The sequence below is a fragment of the Myotis daubentonii genome, chromosome 10 (genome assembly GCF_963259705.1).
Source record: "Myotis daubentonii chromosome 10, mMyoDau2.1, whole genome shotgun sequence".
NCBI classification, from domain to species: Eukaryota; Metazoa; Chordata; class Mammalia; order Chiroptera; family Vespertilionidae; genus Myotis; species Myotis daubentonii.
In genome coordinates, this window is record NC_081849.1 from 32,451,771 (window position 1) to 32,473,287 (window position 21,517).

The 21,517-nt window shown below is 45.3% G+C and overlaps 1 protein-coding gene across 4 annotated transcripts; it reads right to left on the reverse strand.

Moving 5' to 3' along the window:
• Nucleotides 1–1,863: 1,863 nt before the first annotated feature.
• Nucleotides 1,864–21,236, reverse strand: MKRN1 (makorin ring finger protein 1). 4 transcript variants are annotated; one of them, XM_059711976.1, is made up of 8 exons: nt 20,883–21,236; nt 14,506–14,634; nt 7,183–7,409; nt 6,522–6,748; nt 5,447–5,661; nt 4,597–4,707; nt 3,901–4,039; nt 1,864–3,539 (listed from the first exon to the last, which is right to left on the reverse strand). In XM_059711976.1, the coding sequence occupies exons 1-8, from the start codon at nt 21,056–21,058 to the stop codon at nt 3,324–3,326; spliced, it is 1,440 nt and encodes a 479-aa protein (XP_059567959.1). In that variant the 5' UTR covers nt 21,059–21,236; the 3' UTR covers nt 1,864–3,323. The 4 variants fall into 4 exon arrangements, with proteins under 4 accessions (XP_059567959.1, XP_059567958.1, XP_059567960.1 ...); XM_059711975.1 differs by lacking the exon at nt 20,883–21,236 and adding an exon at nt 20,272–20,399; XM_059711977.1 differs by lacking the exons at nt 4,597–4,707; nt 20,883–21,236 and adding an exon at nt 20,272–20,407.
• Nucleotides 21,237–21,517: the final 281 nt, after the last annotated feature.

A 21,517-nucleotide genomic window follows, 5' to 3' on the forward strand; every position in this document is an offset into this window, starting at 1 on the left:
AGGGCCAGAACAAAAGCATGGATGGAGTGGGCTGAACTGCACGGTGCCCTCCGAAAGCAGATTGGGAAATCCGGTGAACGGCATGAAGCGATGTTACAGACACCTTTACCAGCATCAGACTGACAGACCAGTGAGCCAGGGCAGGTGGAACAGGGAAGCTGAGACAGAGAGGGAACAAACTGACAGCAATTTACAGCAGACATGGATCACCTCCCTAGAAATACTATCTAGGCCTCAGTTGTATTTCAGCTCCAGATCCAGAAAAGCAGCAAAACCAGGTGTGCAACACCAGGACCAGGGTCAATGACTGAGGACCCCCTGCCCTGACACTGACCAATCAGTGAAGACCTGGCCCAGGAGGACCACACCCAGAAAACTGATTATTCTGCTGAAAGCCTCCCTTGGGCCCTCCCCCAGCCAGGGAGAGAAAACGCCCCCAAAGCCTCAGGACAAAGGACCCAGCACATGCTCTCCTGGGAAGCAGCACTCACCATTCCCCTTCCTACTTCCCCCAAAGGCATGCAACTCCTAAACCCTAGACCCCACAAGGCTTGCAACTAGGGGAGCCACAGGCAGCGGCAGCTTGTCCCAGGCCAACTCCTGAATCTGATCTCAAGGCCCCCTTTTCTCTGACTTCCCAGAGAGCTGGGACAGCCCAGCCTAGGCTCTCCTGTTGCTTCTTCTATGCTAAGCCCTTCCTTGTTTTATGTCCCCAGCTTTAATAAATGTTCCCCCATTAGTCACCTGGACTTATGCTGTGAAATTTTTCCTGCACAAAGTCAAGAACCCACACACTGCCAGCTGGCTCTAGGCAGACCTTCAAAGGGCCAGGTCCCCTTTCTGGCATTAATACCTTCCTCCCCCAAATCTTCAGCAAGGATGTGCTTTACCTTTTCCTCCAACCTTCTAAATAAGAATGTGTCCACAGGAGTTAGTCACAGAGGCAAGCATAACTTATCTTGTGGTGGCAGGAAAGAGGTTGAGATTGTTAATTTGTGCAAATGAGAAAGTTTGATGTTCCACCCATCACTGTTGGTCCCCCAATCCTTTCTGCAATTGGCAACCACACTGAAGTCACAGTGACAAGAGAGCAACACCCATTATGAATTAGCTAAAACATGAGCTTCGACTGCCTCTTCTAAGACACAAAGGAGCTGCTCCAAACATAAACCTACGGAAAGGCCAGAAGCTCTCATCACGCCTATACCCTTCTCCCCAGACTCAGGTATGCTCACAGGGTGGCTCCTGCGGAATCTCTCCCTTGCTTTCCGGACACCAAAAAGCAGAAGTCTCTCCCCCTCCACTCATGCCTCAGGCTCACAACATCCCTGGGGGCATGGGGTCCCCAGCCTGGCAGCAGCAGCTTAGGGTGGATGCCTGGCATTTCTGGGTGGGAGCAGCTGGTCTGTGAGCTCACAAAGGCTACTTGGGGGGTCCACAAGCTGTTACTATGGCTACAATAAGCCAATATACACAACTCCTACATGTGGAAACATTTTCAATAGCATAAATTCTTAAATAGACATCAAAACTAGAAATGCCAAAAAGGTATTTTATTAATAAAATTTCATAATAGAATTAGGCAGAGCACGGGATCTACCTGTTCTTTGCAGGTATGAGGCAGGTTCACGTATGGCAGCGCCTGTGGTGGCCTAATAGCTAGTCTTACAAATTCTAAAATACAGACTAGTTTGATGATCCTGTTGGCAAGGTTCCCCTCTCACACATTTCTCAGCGGGCTAGATGTCTTAGGAAAGATGTCACTGTATCCACAGAAATTTGACTCACTGATGAACTGTTCAAAGAGTCAGTGAAAGAAAAACAGTATTTCAACCAGCTCATTACATAAGACAGAAAGACAACTTAGGGTTTTTTATTGTTTTATTTGGGAAAGTGCTTCTTACAAAAGGGCAGCTGTAAAATACAGAGACCTCTGTAACAATGACTTGTTTTTCTTAAAGTGAAAGAATGGGTGGGATCCAACGAATCAAAAGCAGTCGATGGGACAACTCAGGAGCATCTCCAAGTTATTTTCAGGAAACAGCAACAAAATTCAAGCTAAAATTTTCAATCAAGGAATTCTAACAATTTAGCTTGTCTTGTGAATTACCAACCCAACCCCACCCACCTTGAGTGGGAAAGAATAACTTATTACTGCAAACCAATGACTCCACTACAAGAAACACCTCAGAACACAGTTTTGAATCACATCTGTCTACCTGCAAAGTACAGGGATGGAATGAGGCACATACCCACAAAAACACAAAAACCTCACAACAAAACCCCTCAAACGAGGACAAAGGTTTGCCAAAAGGTGCCTGAACTGGAGAGGGTAAGAGATCATTAAGCATTAAATACAACTGTGTATCCACAACCCCGTTTTGTGTTAAGATATGGGATAACCAGATAGTTTTACCCTCTATGGCTAAGCCCATGTATTCATATAGACAGACAAAGCTAGCACTGCTCTAGTAACGGCTACCAACATACTGCTTTGTCCTGTAAGGTCTAGTTACCACACGAGGCTGAACCACTAAGCCAAGGTTTTCCACTAAGGCTAAGAACACTGCACCTAGGCAGGGATGCGAGGCTTACCACACACTCGCACTCACACACGCCAAGTCTACCAGCTCTTGGGAGTCAACCTCAATTCTGCATTTCTTTTATGCCAGTAAATCATTCTTTTAGAATCTTCCTGTCATACTGAACAGTAAAAATTTCCACACATTCGCACCTGCTTATTATTATCCAGTAGTCATTACTTGTGTGCAATTATCAAGAGACCAAAACCACAGAACAAGTGCACAGGGTAGGGATTGTGGGGTAGGGAACATATAAAAACACAGATGTGCAGATTTTAGCAGAAACCTCAAGTATCTGCCTCTAGGTCTGTAGCACAGGCTACTTGCCACAGTTCAGATCCTTCACCCATCACCTCTTCTTGGACCCCCCGAAAAGGGCCAAGGCTGTGGCTTCTGAACCTGGGTCCTTAGAATGAGTGCAGCACGTCCATGGACACCCTCCAACTGTGTGAATCTGGTTGAAAACAGATGACGCAACAAACCTACACTAACTGTCTGACAGTTAAGTTCGTGTTACAAAAAACTAACTTTAAGGTTTATTTTTGTAACTTTTTAACCAGAGGAAACAACATACTCCTTGGGGAAAGGTGAGGGAGTAAGAAGACAGGCCCTGGGTACGAAGTATTACGACAGCACCTGGAGTTGCTAGGCCTGCCTAGGAGACACGGGCACTGCCACACCACCACAGGGGACAGCCACTGTCTGGGCTCAGCAGACCAGTTCACACGCCACGCAAAGCTGCTATAGGTCCAAGTCATAAAAGTCTTCCAGCTCATCGTGAAACAAGTCCCACTCGTCTTCAGAGTCTGTCAGCTCGTCGTCGTCGTCCCCACCTGCAGCCAAAAGCATAAGCAACATCTCGCCCAGCTCAAAGGTGACAACCTCTTCTTCATCGTCAAAGGGGTTGCTGTTCTCTCTTTCCTCAATGAGCTCCCAGAAGTGGTTCCTCCGTTGGGCCTGTAAAAAACAAGGCCATGATAGGGGTGGCACTGTCGAGTGGTATCTTCTATTCTCTCCTTTCTAAGGCAAAAGGTCCAGCACACCACGGGGCATGGCGAACCCGACTTCTCATTTAGGGTTCCATTTTACCAATTCCTCCCCTCTGGCTACATGATGCACAGGTTTAGACTAGAGTTTTAGTGTTCTAGCTCTTCCTCTCATGCCCCTCCCAGTCTCCTGAGGTTGGTTTCCTGCTTTAATACTCTAGTTTCGCTCCCAGACCTGAGTGTTAGTTAACTTTCTCCTTCCCCTACCCCAATCTGTGCAGGACTCACTGAGATGGTGGGATTTTCCCTTCTTTAAAAAAAGTGAGAATTACCCGGTATCTGCTTGATGTTCCCACTTTCTGTCTCTGTGGCTCCTCTCTACGGCCATCAGGGTACGCATGCTTGTAAAAACAGTTCCCTCCAAATGGGCAGCTCCCACGTCCTTCATCAAAATACCTGCACGCCTTGTTGCTGGAAAGGAAAATATCGCAACCCTTATTCACGGTGGATTTCAGGTCTGTATGCAAGTAGCATCCAGGATTTCTCTAAACAGCTAGGGATAGAACCAGTATGTCAGTTTACGGCCCTCCCCAAGGTGCGCTCTTAAAGGTGTGTGTGCTAATGCATGAAACACTAGCTAGAAACAGATACTCTGTCCAAGTCTAAATAGAATCTAACAGCTCTACCATGGCAGATCCAGGAGAGAGAAAACCTTCTAGAAAGCACCCCACCACCCTAAGAGCATAGGACAAGTATAACATGGATTGAGAAAGATGGGGCCCTAGTCATGGGGCTTTAGTTACAAAAGCACAGACTTCACTGTAACATGGTCCCTTGGCACACACCCCAAGGACTGCGCTATGGCAAGACACGTAATGGGTGTTACCGGGGATGACAAAATAAACTGTCCTGGGAAGTAAAAGGAAGGGTAGGAAGGAGGTAGGAGTATATAACGCAGCCTGTTCTTTTCAAAGTGAACCCAAGCTCCGCTGGGATCTTGACTGAAGAAAAGGCTGCAGTGCTCATACCTCATTGCCTCCTTGTATTTCTGAATGAGTTTCTGCTTCTCTTCTTTCTCCTCCACCCAGTACTCACTTGGAATGACAAAGTTAGATGTGATTCGGCATTCTGGGCAGGACCTGGGAAACAATGAACAGGCTGCAGTGCAAATTCCCCTTCACAGGCCCACTCTTCAAGGACACACCCTGGTGCGTCACCTCCAGATTTACAGACTTAAACTCCAAGTCAGGGGGCATCTCCTGCTCCCAACATTGTCACACAACTGACCATTTCCTTTGAGGGAAGACAAGCTCCTTTATAAATTCAGCTTACTGGCTAGCCAGTTCATTAAAAAAAAAATATATATAGAACTTAGGTTAAAATAAGCAACAAAAGAAGACATTTCACACAGACTCCTTTTTCTTTCGTTTAAATAAATTTATTTCTTGTAACTTTGCTCTGTTTTAAGTTATGTTGTTTTTGTTCAGTTATGAGAACAATCTTTAAAGGATGGTGGATTATTGGCTAGCTTAATGGATGAAATAGGAAAGTGGCAAATGTAAAACGTCAGGAAACATACATTCAGGGCTAGGTAAGCTTGTTCACTGAGCCTAAAGGGGCTAATCCGTTAAACAATCTCCTCAGAAAAAGCTTCTACTAACTGTTACATAGGGTTTCCTCATTCAAATAAAAGTAAATATACCAACTAACCTATAAGCTAGCTGAAATACAAACAAGAAACCCCAATTCAAAGAATACCCCCGTTTCAGGATAAAATGCATGCATTTAAATGCGGTCCATCTGCTTGAAAGTTGGCACAAGACACTAAATTCTTCCCCAAAATAGAAAGCACAAACGAAGATTGGGGAGGAGTCTCACTTTATGATCTTGCTCTCAAATTGCTTAGCACTCCTCCACTTGCGAATACACTTGAGACAGTAGGTGTGGTTGCAGTTGGAGAGGATCCCGAAGCGGCGCTCACTAGGGTTGGCTTTCTCGTAGACCACCTCCATGCAGATCCCACACACTTTGTCCTTACTGCGCTGGATGGCAAACGAGAGCTCCATGTCCTTCTCATGGGCCTCAATGCAAGACTGGAAAAAGCGGAGAGAGAAGTGTTATCAAGTCACTGGACAGTTAATGACTCGTGTTCAGACACCCAGAGTCAGCTGAAGAGTTAGTGTTCCCAATCTGACAGCAGCTTTGTTCATTCACAAGTACAGTACACTGACATTTGGGACTTGACATTACCACAAAAGTCACACAATAAGGACTTAACTTCAGGAACCGAAAAATTATACAATTTTCTCAATCCTGCAGGCCAACCCCTGTTATCTTCATTAAAGACCGTTTGCATGCTAAGTTTGTTGACTTTCTCATTTCTAGATGGAAAATGCAATTGGGATTAAGGCCCTAATTTATAATCTGTCAGAAAACAGGGTGAATGAAACTAACATTTATTAGGTGGCAATTATGTGCCAGGCACATAATTTGCACATAAAAAAACAGCTTTACTGAGATATAATTCACATACCAGGTAATTCACTCATTTAAAGTGTACAATTAGCCCTGGCCAGTGTAGCTCAGTTGGATGGACTGTCAGATCACCAGTTTGATACCCAGTCAGGGCACATACCCAGGTTGCCATCTCCACCCCCAGTTTCCCATTTTGGGGGGGTGGGGGGAGCATACAGGAGGCAGCCTGATGTTCCCTTTCACATCAGTGGTTCGTATTCTCTCTCCCTCGCCTTTCTCTCTCCAGAGAAAAAAATCTCTTAGTGTGAGGGCCTTATTTCTTGATAAAGCATTCAAAAAGCCCAAGAAGGAAAATATCCCTACTGACCAGTATTTCAATTCACCAAAAGTTTCTCTGAAATGAACAAAACAGGCAATGCTGTGAAAAGAAAAATATAGTCCCCATACCTATTAACATTATGTCATCCTAAAAACTTACCTTTATGTGCTGTGATCTCTGGGCTGCGTCCACTGGGTGTAGGACCTGCAGCCCGCACATGTCACAGGAGTCTCCATGGAGATACACGCAGTTCTCCCCATAGCGGCACTCTCCCACCGCTGCATAGGGACAGAGCTGCTTCTTCGTGTCCACGGCCGCTGGCTCCTTCTCTGGCTCTTCCTTGGTCCCTGAGCCCTGCAGGGGTGCTTCAGTGCAAGAAGGGGCAGCTGAAATGTTTAGGAGAGCGGTAAAGGTCCAACATGGATCAGACAGATAAACCGAGAGCCTAACTGAAAAGAACTTTCATTGAACTCCAGAACAGTTTACTGAACTAATTTTCTTACTCTTGGAAGAAATGAATTTTTTCCTAATGCTGGTATTTCCGAGATTAGGCTGGTAAAAGGGGGGTGGGGAGCTCTTTATGTATCTCTTGTGCAACTGTACTGATAAAGGGAGGCTTCAGTTTTTCAACATTCTAAATTCAATACTATGGGGATTCACTTACTTTCACTCCATCTGTCAGTTTCAGGTAACTCATTTAGACTATTACAATTAGGCTGTATGTGAAGACTGGCAACCAGAAGGTTGTGAAAACTCAGTTAATTGATGCACTACTTACTATCTAGCCCTCTGACTTGTTTTTATTCTTCAAAATACTCACTACGGCCACAGTAAGGCTGCCCAGGAACAAACTCAATGGCATTCACCCAGTCTTCTGAACCTGCTCCTACAGTTGCAAAGTTTGAATTTGACTCAGCCTCGCCTGTACTCATTTCAACAATCGGTCCAACTACTGGTGAGAGACTTGAGGAAGCAGCAAGGGATGGTTTTGCAGTTAGATCTGTAGCAGTTGCTTCTTCCTGTTTCAATGGTTTGCTATGTTCGTATCTAAAAAAAAAAATAAATTAAAAGTCAGTAGTCGCAGTCTAAGCAGAACCCTCTAGATAGGATATCTATTCCCTGATCCGTCCTTGGGTTCTTTGTAAACTGCTGTGCACATGAATCATCTGGGAAATTGTTCGAAGGCAGACACCTATTCTGAACCCATGTGATGCTCACATTGCTGGCCCAGGACCACACTTGCGGAACAAGGTCAAAGACAAGGGACAGACAACGTTGGACTGTGTGGCCAAAACAGACTGATTCATCAAAGCAAGGCTGACACTCAAATTCAACAAGTGGAAATATGGAACACATTTTACCAAAAAATAAATTTAAATGTTCCCATTACTAAAATCCAAACTGTTACCTTCACATTCCTACTTTGCTTTGTAGTACAAATCATTTTGAGTTTCCTGCTATCAGCTACAAAAACCAATGCATTTTATTCCATAGCCTGCAATCATGCAAACTGAGCACTGAGAGGAAGGAGCTATCATGAATATGCTTTTATCATCTTACTGCTCCTCAAAAAGCATGAAGGAAGTATTCTTTCATCATTTTAGAGGTGACATAGACGATGAAATGGTCAAATAAGTGGTATGCTAGGTCTCATGTAAATCGTAAGCTACTTTTCACAAAATGGCAACCATTGGCCAAATCTAGCTACTTATTCCCCCCCCCCCTTTTAGTACTTATTTTATTTTATTTTATTTTTGGTAATCCTCACCTGAGGATATTTTCCCATTGATTTTTAGAGAGTGGAAGAGAGAGGGAGAGACAGAGAGAAACATCGATGGGTTGCCTCCTGCACGTGCCCCAACCAGGGCCCCAGCCAGGGAGGAACCTGCAACCGAGGTATGTGGCCTTAACCGGAATCGAACTCACGACCCTTCGGTCTGCAGGCCGATGCCTTCCACTGAGCCAAACCGGCCTGGACTAGCTACTTATTCTTTTCTCTTTTTTTAAAATATATTTCATCGATTTTTTTAGAGCGGAAAGGAGAGGGATAGAGAGTTAGAAACATCAATGAGAAACATCGGTCAGCTGCCTCCTGCACACCCCCTACTGGGGATGTGCCTGCAACCAAGGTACATGCCCTTGACTGGAATCGAGCCTGGGACCCTTAGGTCCGCAGGCCGATGCTCTATCCATTGAGCCAAACCAGTTAGGGCTACCTACTTATTCTTAAAATGAAATTTAGAACTCGGTTCCTTGGCCTGTGCAGTAGCCACTTTTTCAAGTGTTCCAGAGCTATACATAGCACATTTTCACTATCAGAAGCACTGCTCTGGTTTAGTTTTAAAACCACAGGAAACCTCGGAAATCTAGCCCCAAATCCTCACTTTTCAGATTAATTCCCTGACTTGAAGGGGGATAGCAGAAAAACATTTTATTTATTTTCACAGCCTTCAAGTTAGAAGAGGACCTGGGCTTTGTAAAGAAGATAGGCTTTAATTTAAAATGCCCCCTCCAGAGAGAAAGGCTTCAGAGGTTTAGGAATTAAATGTCAAGATCCAGAAATAGCCCTGGCCAGGTAGCTCAGTTGGTTAGAGTGCCATCCCGATACACCAAGGTTGTGGGTTCAATCTCCAGTCAGGACACATACAAGAATCTACCAATAAAGGCATAAATACATAAAACATCAAATCAGCTTCTCTCCCTCTAAAATCAAATTTGAAATTTTTAATAAAAAAAGATGCATAGCCCAACCAGTTTTGCTCAGTGATTGAGCATCACCCTATGAACCACAAGATCATAGTTTGATTCCTGGTCAGGGCACTGCCCAGGTTGCAGGCTTGATCCCCAGTAAGGGGCGTGCAGGAGGCAGCCAATCAATGATTCTCTGCCTCTGATCACTGATGTTTCTATCTCTCTCCCCCTTCTTCTCTGAAATCAATATATATTAATATGACACCCATATTTTAGTTCTTTCTCCTTTACCATATTTATTTTAAGGATTTCAGGGTAAATGACTTCAAAAGTCATTAGACACTTAATAGATTATCAAATTGCAAATAAAACTTTTGAAAGAAGTGCATTTTGGTTTTAAGGCAAATTTATCAATGAATCAACAAAGTATGGTAAGTTTTTCAAAGCACAGAACATTTCCTAGAAAGTTCACATCTGTACATAAATTTTCTTGCTTTCAAATATTCTACAATTTTCTATGGATATAGAGAAGAATGTTTTAAGAACAGACGAAAAAGGAAAAAAACCAGACTAAAAATTTGAGAAATATACTGGGTTACTTTTTTTTTTTTTATCAACACCTGGTTATAGCCATGCACCATACGTCAAGAACAGTACCATCTACTGAGGAGTCAAATGTGAATAAAACAAGGTCCCTACTATTAAATGAAAATTTATTTTGAACATTAACCTTTTAAATTAAAAGTTCCTCAGGAAAAGAAATGTATATCAAACAAAAACAACTTTATTCTAAGGGATTACATTGAGGAGAAAATACAGTATTTAAATTTAGACTAAGACATTAAAAAACATATGTTCTAAACAACAACAACAAAAATATGTTCTCAAGTCTACCTATTTAGGCAAAGTTATTCCCTTAGTGCAGTGTAGATCTATATAAACTGTGTTTTCCAAGGAAAGATTTCTAAAGTCAAAGCAAGAAAAAAAAGAGTAAAAGCCAAGACTTACAATTCTGAAAGATGTTTACCAAAAAGTTTCAAGGGTCAAATATAAGGTGATGGAGGAGACCAGACTGGTATTGAGCACACAGTATAATTTACAGAGGATGTATTGTAAGAGTGTACCCCTGAAACTTGTTATTAACCAACTAGAGGCCCGGTGCACAAAAATTTGTGCACTCAGGGGGGAGGGGGGTCCCTCAGCCCGGCCTGTGCCCTCTCCCAGTCTGGGACCCCTTGGGAGATAACGACCTGCTGGCTTAGGCCTGCTCCCGGGTGGCAGAGGGCAGGCCCAATCCCTAGGTGCAGCCCCTGGTCAGGCTCAGAGCAGGGCCATTTGGGGAGTTGGGGCTCCGCCCCCTGTCATGCACAGAGCAGGGCGATCAGGAGGTTGTGATGCCACCCTGTCACGATCAGGGTAGGGCCGATTTTGGGGTTGGGGCACTGTCCCATGTTACACTCAAGGCAGGGTTAATGGGGAGGTTGCGGCGCTACCCCCTGTCACGCACAGAGCAGGGCCAATCAGGGGGTTGGGGCACTTCCCCCTGTCACGCACAGAGCAGGGCCCATCAGGGGGATTGGGGCTCTGTACCCTGTCACGCACAGAGCAGGGCCCATCAGGGGGTTGGGGCACTTCCCCCTGTCACGCACAGAGCAGGGCCCATCAGGGGTTTGGGGCGCCGCCCTCTATCACCCACAGAGCAGGGCCAATCAGGGGGTTGGGGCGCTGCCATTCTCACACTCAGGGCAGGGCCGATGGGGAAGTTATGGCTCTACCCCGTCACACACAGAGCAGGGCCCGGGGGGGGGGGGGGGGGGGGCGGGGGGTTGGGGCGCCACCCTGTCACACACAAAGCAGGGCCGATCAGGGGGTTGGGGCACCGCACCCTGTCACACACAGAGCCGCAGGGCGATCAGGGGGTTGGGGAGCTCCCCCCTATCAGGCACAGAACAGGGCTGATCAGGGGGTTGGGGCACGAACAGAGCAGGGTGGATAGGGAGGTTGTGGCCCCGCCCCCTGTCACACAGAGCCGCAGGGCGATCAGGGGGTTTGGGCGCTGCCCCCTGTCACGCTGATCCCAGTGCCAGGAGGCCTCGCGGCTCCGCTGATTCCGGTGCTGGGAGGCATATTACCCTTTTACTATATAGGGTAGAGGCCTGGTGCATGGGTGGGGCTGGCTGGTTTGCCCTGAAGGGTGTCCTGGATCAGGGTGGGGGTCCCCACTGGGGTGCCTGGCCAGCCTGGGTGAGGGGATGATGGCTGTTTGCAGCTGGTCACACACCCTTCAGGCTGGGGGTCCCCACTGGGGTGCCTGGCCAGTCTGGGTGAGGGGCTGAGGGCTGTTTTCAGGCTGGGGGTGACTGAAGCTCCCACCCGCTCCTTTTTTTCTTTTTTCTTTTTTTATTCTGGGCCAGCTTTAGCTTTGAGGCTTGGCTCCAGCTCTTAGGCCTCCGCTGCTGAAAGTAGGTTTCTGGCCTTTGCTTACAATGTTGCAATCCTGCTGGCGGACTAAAGCAGGTTTCTGGGGTTTTGTTTAGCTTCTATATTTGTTACATAGTTGCTTAGAGTTGCAGCTCAGAGGCCTGCAGCAGCAGGCGGGGAACGTTGGAGCCCTCCGTCACTGAAGCAAGCAAGCCTCATGTTAGTTTCAAGCTGCCTGGCTGCCATCTTGGCTGGCAGTTAATTTGCATATTGCCCTGATTAGCCAATGGGAAGGGTAGCGGTCATACGCCAATTACCATGTTTCTCTTTAATTAGATAGGATGTCACCACAATAAATGTAATTTAAAAAGTGGTTTGGTGAACCATGGACCTCCTTAAGAGCAGAGATGCCCAACTAGGCCCTCAGGCCAAATCCAACCAGCGCTAACAATGGTCACAACATCTTTAAGTGGTTGAAAAAAATACCATTTGATGGCACACAAGATTATATGAAATTCAAATTTCAGTATCTCAAACTAAAGTTTCACTCTACTCCTATCTAACATATCAGCTTATATGTACTATCCATGGCTGCTTTTGTGCTACAAAAGACCCTTATGGCCTGCAGAGCCAGAAATATTTCTTCTCTCGCCCCGTGGAGCGAGTCTGCCAACCCCTGCTTAAGAGGATTCTCACATCTATTAGATTCACAGTCTGTGAGAGTAGTTTTGTTATAGTTATTATTTCATGGATTATCACAGAACCACTGATCTTTTTAGTCACAGTGTTAAGTGATGAATTAAAGCTAAGCTAACACTGAAACAAGTATGAAATTTTCTTTCACCTTCTGCAAAAACTCTGATACATACAATCAATTTCTACCTAAGGACATTTTATCAACGTTTCCCCTCGTTCTAAGCAAGAGAGACTTTTCTCTAGATTGGCTTGCGACCCGCTACTCCCAATCACTCCACGGTCTGATGTCTGCCCGTAAAAATTTTAATGTATGAGATTTAATAGGTCCACAGGGCAAAAACCTTCCAAAGCAGTTGTCAACCAAGGCAATACTGCCTCTTTCTCCAGGGGGTGTGTTAAGGAACACTGATGACCTGGCCTCACTAGATAACAGCACCACCACTATGAAACACTGATGTGGTACCACTTCTGAACTGCTGGAACTAGAATACTGTCTTTCACTATAAACTATCCCCTGGATGAGGAGTTAAATTATTTTAAATCCCTGGGCATCAGTGAAGTTGTATAAAAAGATCCCTAGAGAGTGAAAAGTAGATTTAAGTCCCTAAGCATAATTTTAACAAAAAAACAAGCAGTCATGGAACCAGACCCCCCCCAGGATTCCTGCCTTGCCTGTCTATAATCCAGCTTGTAATAATCACCCTCATCAGCCTGTCCCAAGGATATCACCCAACTCCCCTTTCAGGCAGAACCCTAGTACATAGGTTTCCCTAACTCCTTTCACTTTATCATAAGTGCTCTACATCCAGTTCAAAACAGCATCATTCCCCAAAGAGGGAGTTGTAGCCTTATTATAAAGAAAACTTAAGGACATACTGGGATTTTCTGAGGAGAGTATCACTGTGCCACTTTTTCCTTTCCAGTAATATTGCAATGAAAAAAATTAAAGCAAATTATTGACTGCTACTCTCAGACATCAGGAGTTCTACTTCTAAGCTCCTACAGTCACATGAAAAGGACCTTTTTTTTCTCTATTCTTGCTAGATTTCCTAATAAAACATATGTGATGACCTAACATTAATGTCTCACCCGTCAATAACGTCTTAGTCTTTTGAACTCTAAGCATTTGAACCCAACAGTTGACACAATTCTTATCTAATAGGGACACTCAAATTAGCTATGACATTGCCAATCTGTCTTACCATACTCCGCCTTTCAAAAGGTGGAACCCAACCTCCTCCTGAACACGGGCTGGACTTAGTGACTTGCTTGTAATAAACAGAACATAGTGGAAGCAACAGTGAGGGCTTCTGAGACGAGGTCATAAAGCCATTGTGGCTGTGTCCTGCGCTCTCTTGCACCACTGCTCTGGGAAAGCCAGCCGCCAAGAGGGAGGGCACCACAGGAGCCCCAAGAAAAGGTTCCTGTGGTGAGAACTAGTCTCCCGTTAGTAGTCATCTGAAAGGTGATCCTCCAGCCCCCCAAGACTTCAGATTATGACAGCCCTGCACCAAATCTTGACTATAAATCTGAGAGTCTGGGCTAGAACCACCCAGGGAAACCACCTTCACATTCCAGACCCCCAGAAACTGATCATTGTTTTTAATCTGCTAAATTCTGGGATAATTTGTGTAGCATCAATAAATAACATATTCATACACCTAGATATTTTCTGAAATGGGAATATAAAGCAAGCTCTACGCAATTCTGAAGCAGAACCCACCATTATTGAATTGCAACTTAACAGGATTATGGTGCCAATTCAACAAACAGAAATTACTTAATTAATCCCTCTTGGTTCCCTAACATTCTGAATTAGATACTAGAGATATTCTTGAAGCACTTTCCCTAAATCTTAGCTTATAATTATTCTTGGGAGCTGAGACGGGGACAGGTTTAGGGAAGTTTGGTTGGAATGACAAACCCTCGTAACTAGCAACCTAATACACTCACTTTTCCAATGCCTGTGAGACTGAAACCAGTTCTCACCGTAGAGAATTGAAAGCAGTCCCGCTTGGTCCAATATGCATCTCATTCTTGGTTTAAAAAGGAAATGTCATACACAAACATACCTTCACCACTCCCTATCCCTAGGTTTGCAGAAGTTGCTCCTTGGGCATTAATTAAACTTAGAATTGTGTTACAAATTCATTTTTTAAAATGTATTAATATTCCTTCCAAGTGAGAGATTTCTGTCACTGCACTAACATTCCTAAGAAGTCCTTTTCAAAGCATTATTTTAACCCTAGAAATTATAAAGCTATTGGGATTATGAATTTTATTAATTTTTCCACATCCACCACTGAACACAACTGATTGGTGAACAAATTCTTACCTGCAGCGGTCTCCGTAAATACAGTACCCTCGCTGAAAATACTTGCACAGCACTCCGTATGGACTGTCAGAGAGGTCATGCGAGTAGCGACAGTTATCTCCTTCCTTACAAACCCCGTGCATGAAATACCTGTGAGACAAGGAACCACACAGTTGGATTAAACGAGATGGAGCCAATTCATGACCAATATATTCCACCAGCAATACACTAGTACTGTATACTAATCCTATACCCATGATTATATTCTACACAAAACATGTGAAATGCACAAAGAAAGTAGAACTAGACTACGACCATAAAGTTATCCACTAAGGCACCACAGGAGCCTGCCTATAGACACAAAGTTTAAATTTAAACTTTGATGTTGTCAATCTTATCTTCCCAGGTTAAGTCTGACAACTGTTCTCCAGTTATAATCCTAATGGGTACATTCTTGTTTTTCACTAACTTTAGCCATAGTGGCAGTTTAATCTGCTAAAAAATAAATAAATAAAAACCTAAGATTAAAAGCAAGAAACAGTGTGGTGATTGGGGAGGGGGGATGGGTGGAGGTGGAAGAGGGTACAGAGGAATAAATGGTGATGGAGGAAAAAATAAAAAAGCAAGAAACAATGAAGACTGGACCAGGTCAGACTACCGCTTGTTTCACTTCAAGAAACTATTTTAATTATTTAAAAGCCACATGTAACCATACAAGCAAAATTTGCTGCAAAGGTAGGGAAGAAGGAAAATCATCGTATGTCCTCGATTAGCAGAACGATCTCCCTGTGCCTTAGCGGAATGCCTGTGTACTGAACTAGCAGTTTCCCTCTGTGTCAGAGCAGGACTCAGCGGCCGCTAAGTGGATCAAGACCAGCATCGCCAACAGCACGTGGGGATTTGCGAGAAATGCACATTTTGAGACTTTATCCCAGACCTTCTAATCTATAACTGGGGTAAGAGGGGGCTAAGGCAAGCAGCAACCTGCATTTCTCTAAATGACTGTGGATCAGGGAAGCAATAAGGGTTTCATTTTAATCCTGAAAAGTGAGTAGAACCAAAAAACACACCAACCCCATCATTCCCTCACTGACTTATTAGGATTAGTTTTTCTTCTTTTAGTCTTTCTCTTGAGCAGGGTTATGGAGATTTAGTTTTGGCAGGCTACACCTCCCCAAATATGCACCTTGCACCACCGGTACAGAGTAAAGGAAAAAGTGCCTATTTCCTGGGTGTAGGTAGAATATCAGTAAGCACATTCCACTTTGCCCACTAATTTGGAATGATACACAGAAAATAAATTCACATTTACCTAAGGCTGTCCCCAATTAAAATGTGGAAGGTTATTCAGCACAATTTCCTGCAAGTAGATCTTCACAGCAGATAACATGGAAAGAAAGAATACCACTCTGGTGGGAAGTTGTTAAGATCCGTAAATGTCCTAGGACTGCAAATCCATCTATATAAAAGCCTAAGCGACCATTATGGCGGAACGCCAGACCAATCTGTCGATATGATGTGCACTGACCACCAGGGGGCAGATGCTCAACGCAGGAGCTGCCTCCTGGTGGTGAGTGCGCTCCCACAGGGAGAGCGCTGCTCAGCCAGAAGCCGGGCTCACGGCTGGCCAGTGCAGCGGTGGTGGTAGGAGCAGTGAGGGCTCACAGGCTGCGAGAGGGCACAGGTCATGCTGAAGACCACCACCACCCCACCCCACTTCAGTGCACAAATTTCGTGCACTGGGCCTCCAGTAACAAAACACATGGTAGGTTAAATTATACTTAACCTACCCCAGCAAAAAACAAAACAAAAATTATACTTAACCTAATCAAACTTGGGTTTGAACTTTCTCTCAGCTACAGGGCTACTTTGTGTAAACTTTAAAGCTGTTTGTGAGCCATATCGCCCAAATTTGAGCTACACTGTAGCAACAGATAATTTTTTTAAATATATGTTTACTGATTTCAGACAGGAAGGGAGAGGGAGAGACAGGAGCATCAGTGATGAGTCATTGATCAGCTGCTCCTGCACACCTCACACTGGGGATCAAGCCTGCAACCTGGGGATGTGCCCTCAACGGGAATCAAACCGTGACCTTCTGGTTCATAGGTTGACATTCAACCACTGAGCCATACTGGCTGGGTCCAAAAGATAACTTTTGACTGCACTAAGTGAAGTGATTAAAACTTAACAAAACTACTATGCAAGTAAATAACTACATTGTAATCACTACTATGGAGTAGTCATGCTTTTGAGTTTCTACAAAAGTATCCACAGTTGAAAATAGGTTATTCTTTAGAAACAGTGTCACTGTTTGAATACAATTGCTTTCTGTCCCATCCCCAGTGGGAACACTTGCTCTTACATTCTAAGTAAGACAAGAGTGCCTATACCCTCACTATTTATTTGGGGTCAATTTGATGTCAGAGTTGCCTGTGTTTTTAAGGCTTGATGAAACATCTACCTAGAGATAAAGCTGGGCAGTAGCTCCTAAATCTCAGGCACAGTACTTGGAATTTCAGGTTTGTTCTTAAACCCTATTCTGCCATGGTCTTGTTCAGTGCATTGCTGCACTTAGGTTTATGATGCTCTTCTTTATGTCAAATTAAGTCATCCAGGAATCACTACCTGACAGCTGCTGACCTTACTTAACCTTGTTTCCTCAATCAGTTGCTTCAAGGACCTCAACTCCCTAATACCTGCATCTTAATGTTCAGCATGACACCTTACCTTCACACTTTTGCAACACCTACACCAATATTACTTTTTAATATCCATAATGGGTGGAAATTTTTCTAGAATTCAAAATAAAAGAGTAAAAAATAAGTCAACGAATAAATTGGATTGAGAAATAGAACCGCTGGCAATAGAAGTTCCTGAGGTCCATAATGAGCATCATTGGAGGAATTCAAGCAGGCACCAAGTCACCTGATACTGCAGAATCAACAGAAACACTAGAATACAAGCCCTAGTTAGTCAGGGCCAAATACGTACTAAGCATTATTTCACATTTACTTGGTATGTGTGGTCTGGGTTTTAGGTTCTTGCCTTTTGCCTTGCAGTGGTACTAACACTGTTGGTATACCCAGAATTATTGACATTTCTCACAGTGAAATCCCTTCTTGCCAACCTATCTCTGTGTAAGTCTAAGCAACTGGCATGATAGTGTAAGTTATAACAGATAACAAAAAAAGGCAACCCACTCCCAAGAATTTCTCGCCAAAACCAAACCAATAAAAATGACACCATTAAAATCCACCTGATGCCCCTGCCCAAGCTGAGCTTGCCCATCCCTGAGGTGAAGACTTCTGAGCCATAGATTTCTGCAGTTCCTTCCACCTGGAAGATTCTGTGACTCCAAGCAGACATTGTCAGGTAATAAAGACATACCACTGACGAGAATCCCCTGACCTACCTCTTGGAAGCCTAAGCATGATCAAGATATATTAGCCTGCTCACAGTTCCTCTAGCATTGTAACAATCTAACAATCTCTTTAGGAATTTATAGAAAATTACAGATCATTAATTAAAGATTTAATCACTTAATCTACTATTACATTTCTCACTTTGATATTTTAATGTGCCCTATTTCTCAAACTGGCTTGTAAATTCCTGGTGGTTAAGAACCATGCTTTATTCTGCTTTTACCTCCTCGGTACCCATACACATAATCGGTTTGTTTCCTAAAAGACACCATTCAAATTCGGCTGGTGCCCCTGTCGAAGAGAGCTGGGGGCCGTGGTGAATCACAGTGACAGTAGCAAATTAAACCTCCCTAGGCTGGAGGACTTCAAGTACCTTCCCCTCAAACCCAGAGTTGTAAGCAATGAATTTCACCTACAGATATCAGAGCACTTAAAGACCTTCTGAAATTTTTCCTTCATTTTTAAGCTATACTAACCACACTTACGGCCTGGTGGGGGCAGCATAATACAGTTTCTTGAGAAAGAGATACCTAGGATTTTCTTAAGCTGCAGAAATAAAACACAAGATAGAATTTGGAGAGATTCTGAGCAATTAAAAACAAATATCCATCCTCCAAACAAGTACTAACTTCTAAGAGTATTATACTCTAAGAGGTGAAGAAAGCCAAAATCCTAGGAATGAGGGGAAATGGACACAAACACTAGAACACATCTTGGACTCAAAGAAGTTTTAGCTATCAAATACACTGAAACTATTTATAATACAGTGTTATCACTTCTTGGGCTTTTGGCTAAGATCAAGTGTATTCCTAATACAGTGCATTTCTGCATTCCCTTTAACATCTAGCACACTCTCGTGTAGGCGCTAATGCTTATTCACTGAATAACTGAATGAGGCAGTCCCAGAAAGACATATACATATGTCCCATTTAAGTCCTCTGTCTTTGCTAATTCACAAATGGTGTTTTCTTTTTTAATGAAAGCAGAGGAACATTACTAGTCTATACTGAAGTGGATAATTGTAGGTGTGGCTTTATCAACATCAATTCAAGTAGTTACTGAATATGCCAGGTACCTACAAATAGGATGAAGAAATAGCCCTGCTTTCAGAGCTCAAGTCTAGAATAAATGAAGATATCATGATACTCCTCTGTTCAATAAAGTGTTTGTTTTTTTAAATAGGTCATGTTGGTACCTAAAATAACTGAAAACAGTGTCAACCAAGACATATCAACTAATCTGCATTTTTTCAGATAACTGTCTAGCAAGCTATTGACAGGTTTATGTAAAAATAAAAAACAAAACCCTGCACGTCTAAGCCTGTGTAGTGTTTTCTCCCCCGAATACTAGATTACTCAGGTATGTAAATTTCTTTAATACATAAATCAATTGTTCCCGCTGGTCTGGGAACAGTCAGGCTATTTCATTAACTCAAAGATCCTAAATGCAGGCAAAGAAGAACAATCAGTTAGTAAGCTGTGTTCTGAATTCTGATGTTGCTGGTGAGGAACTAGAAAAAGAGAACCAGAAAAGGAAAAAGCACCTAACAGCGGGGAAAGTGAAGCACAGGAAGTGACAGTGAATTCTGTGCAGAGATGTCAAGTTGGGCTCTCGCTACAGACACGGCAGGATCACCTGGAGGCTAAGTATGTCAGGCTGGTGAGAGGTTTCCGAGCCTACTTAGATTGGAGATGGCGAGGGAAATGGAGGCACTGGATGGAGTCCTTAAAGAGGTCACATCTTCAAGGGAGATTAAGTTCATTGTATGAATGTAGAGTGGGGCTGCAAGGCGAATGACTGGAAAATTCAGGAATATAAAGTTACACTAGCACTTTAATTTTTTTCAAGACTCAACCAGAACATATCAAGCAACTGCAGCACGTAGTTACATGGATTGGAATTCTTAAATTACCATTTGGGGGATACCGCACTCAATTCCTTTCCTAGGGTCTACCTGAAACAGCCTCTATGCTTCCCCCATCCTGGTCCTCAAAGTGAAGGCAATTAAGCTTATCATCTAGGCGTTAACTGCATCATGTTAAAGACTGGCAGGGCCTCAAACTCGCCGTTAATGCTAGAACAGTGAGTTCTGTATATTAGGAATATCTTTGCGTCTTAATTATCTCACCCAGATGAAACCGGCATTTCGGATGGATTTTTGCACATGAAAGCTTCTGCTCCTACTGATCACATTTTTAAAACCCAAGCATAACATCCAACTAAATGCTCTAACCTTATTTTATATATAGATATGTTATATATGACAGCTTGACAGTTTTTAACATGCGTATACACGTTCCTATAAGAGCCATCCACTAACCACTTAAAAGGAAGAAAAAAAATACTTTTTCCTCTGACATACCAAGCCAAAACAAACCCTCTCCTCCGGGCTGCAGGTCTCTGACTCCCCGCAACGGAGAGAGGCGTGGGTTTCAAAAAGAGAAACATTTCGCCCCGGGAGAGGAACGGCAGCTCGTAAAACTCAGGGGGCGGAGGATGCCGGCCCGGCCCGGCCCGGCACACGGTTCCCAGACAAAGCTCAGAACCGCCAGCCTCGATAAACATACAAAGAAATAACAAAAGCTACTTCTCCGGGCGGGGCGGGGCGGGGCCGCGAGCAGACGTTACCATCCGATGACACGGCGGCGGCCCCGGCAGCCAGGCCACCTCGCCGGCACCCGCGGCGGCGCTCCCGGGCCCGCAGCTCTCCCTCCCCGCACCTGCGGAGCCCGCGGCAGCGGGTGGGGACCGGCGACAATGAAAGGAGGGAGGAGTCACCCCACCTCTCCCTCCGCGCGCCGCCTCGCACGGCCGGGCGCAGGGAGGGCGGCGGGCGGGGGTTGACGCCGCGCGGACGGGGAGGCGGCGGCGACCGCGGGGACGGCGAGACGCCGGCCGCCCCGCTCCTCCGCCCGCCCTTCCTCCGCGGCCCCGGCCCCTCCCTGCACCAGCGCCGGCCGCGCAACGTCTCACCTGCAGGTGACCTGTTTCGTCCAGCCGCCGCCGCCGCCGCCGCCCCCGCCCCCCGCCCCCGCGGACGGGGAGGTGGCTGTGGGGATGGGGGTGGGGGAGGCCGCTGCCACCGCCGCCGCTGCCGCTCCTGCTCCTGATGGTTTGGCTGTTGTTCCGGGAGCTGCAGCCTCCGCCATTACTGTTTATCCCACACAGCAATGGCACCGGAACTTCCGGATCACATAGTTCCGGTCCGGCTGCGGGGAGGAGAAGGCGGCGAGGCGACGGGAAGGGAGAGGAAGGAGATTGAGGCGCTGGCTCGCTCCCCTGGGCACCGCGTCGCGTCTCCGAGCGCTCTCGCCGCTCCAACTGCGGGCCCGAGCCGGAGCGCCCGCGGCCCGCCCCCCGCGCCCTCTGATTGGTGGGCCGGGCCGCCCCGCCCAGAGGGGCGGGGCCGGGCTCCGCCAGGTGGGCCCCACCCGCTACTGCCCCCAGGCTCCACTTCGGGGACCGAAGTCCACATTTCCAGAGGCTGGCCCCGGGGAGTACTTCCTAGCAGAGGCCGGTTCCGTGGAGTGGCGGGCGATGAGGGAGCGGGGATTTGAGATCTGCTTAAATTAAATTCCCTTTCCCACTTACTGGCTCTTCCAATTACT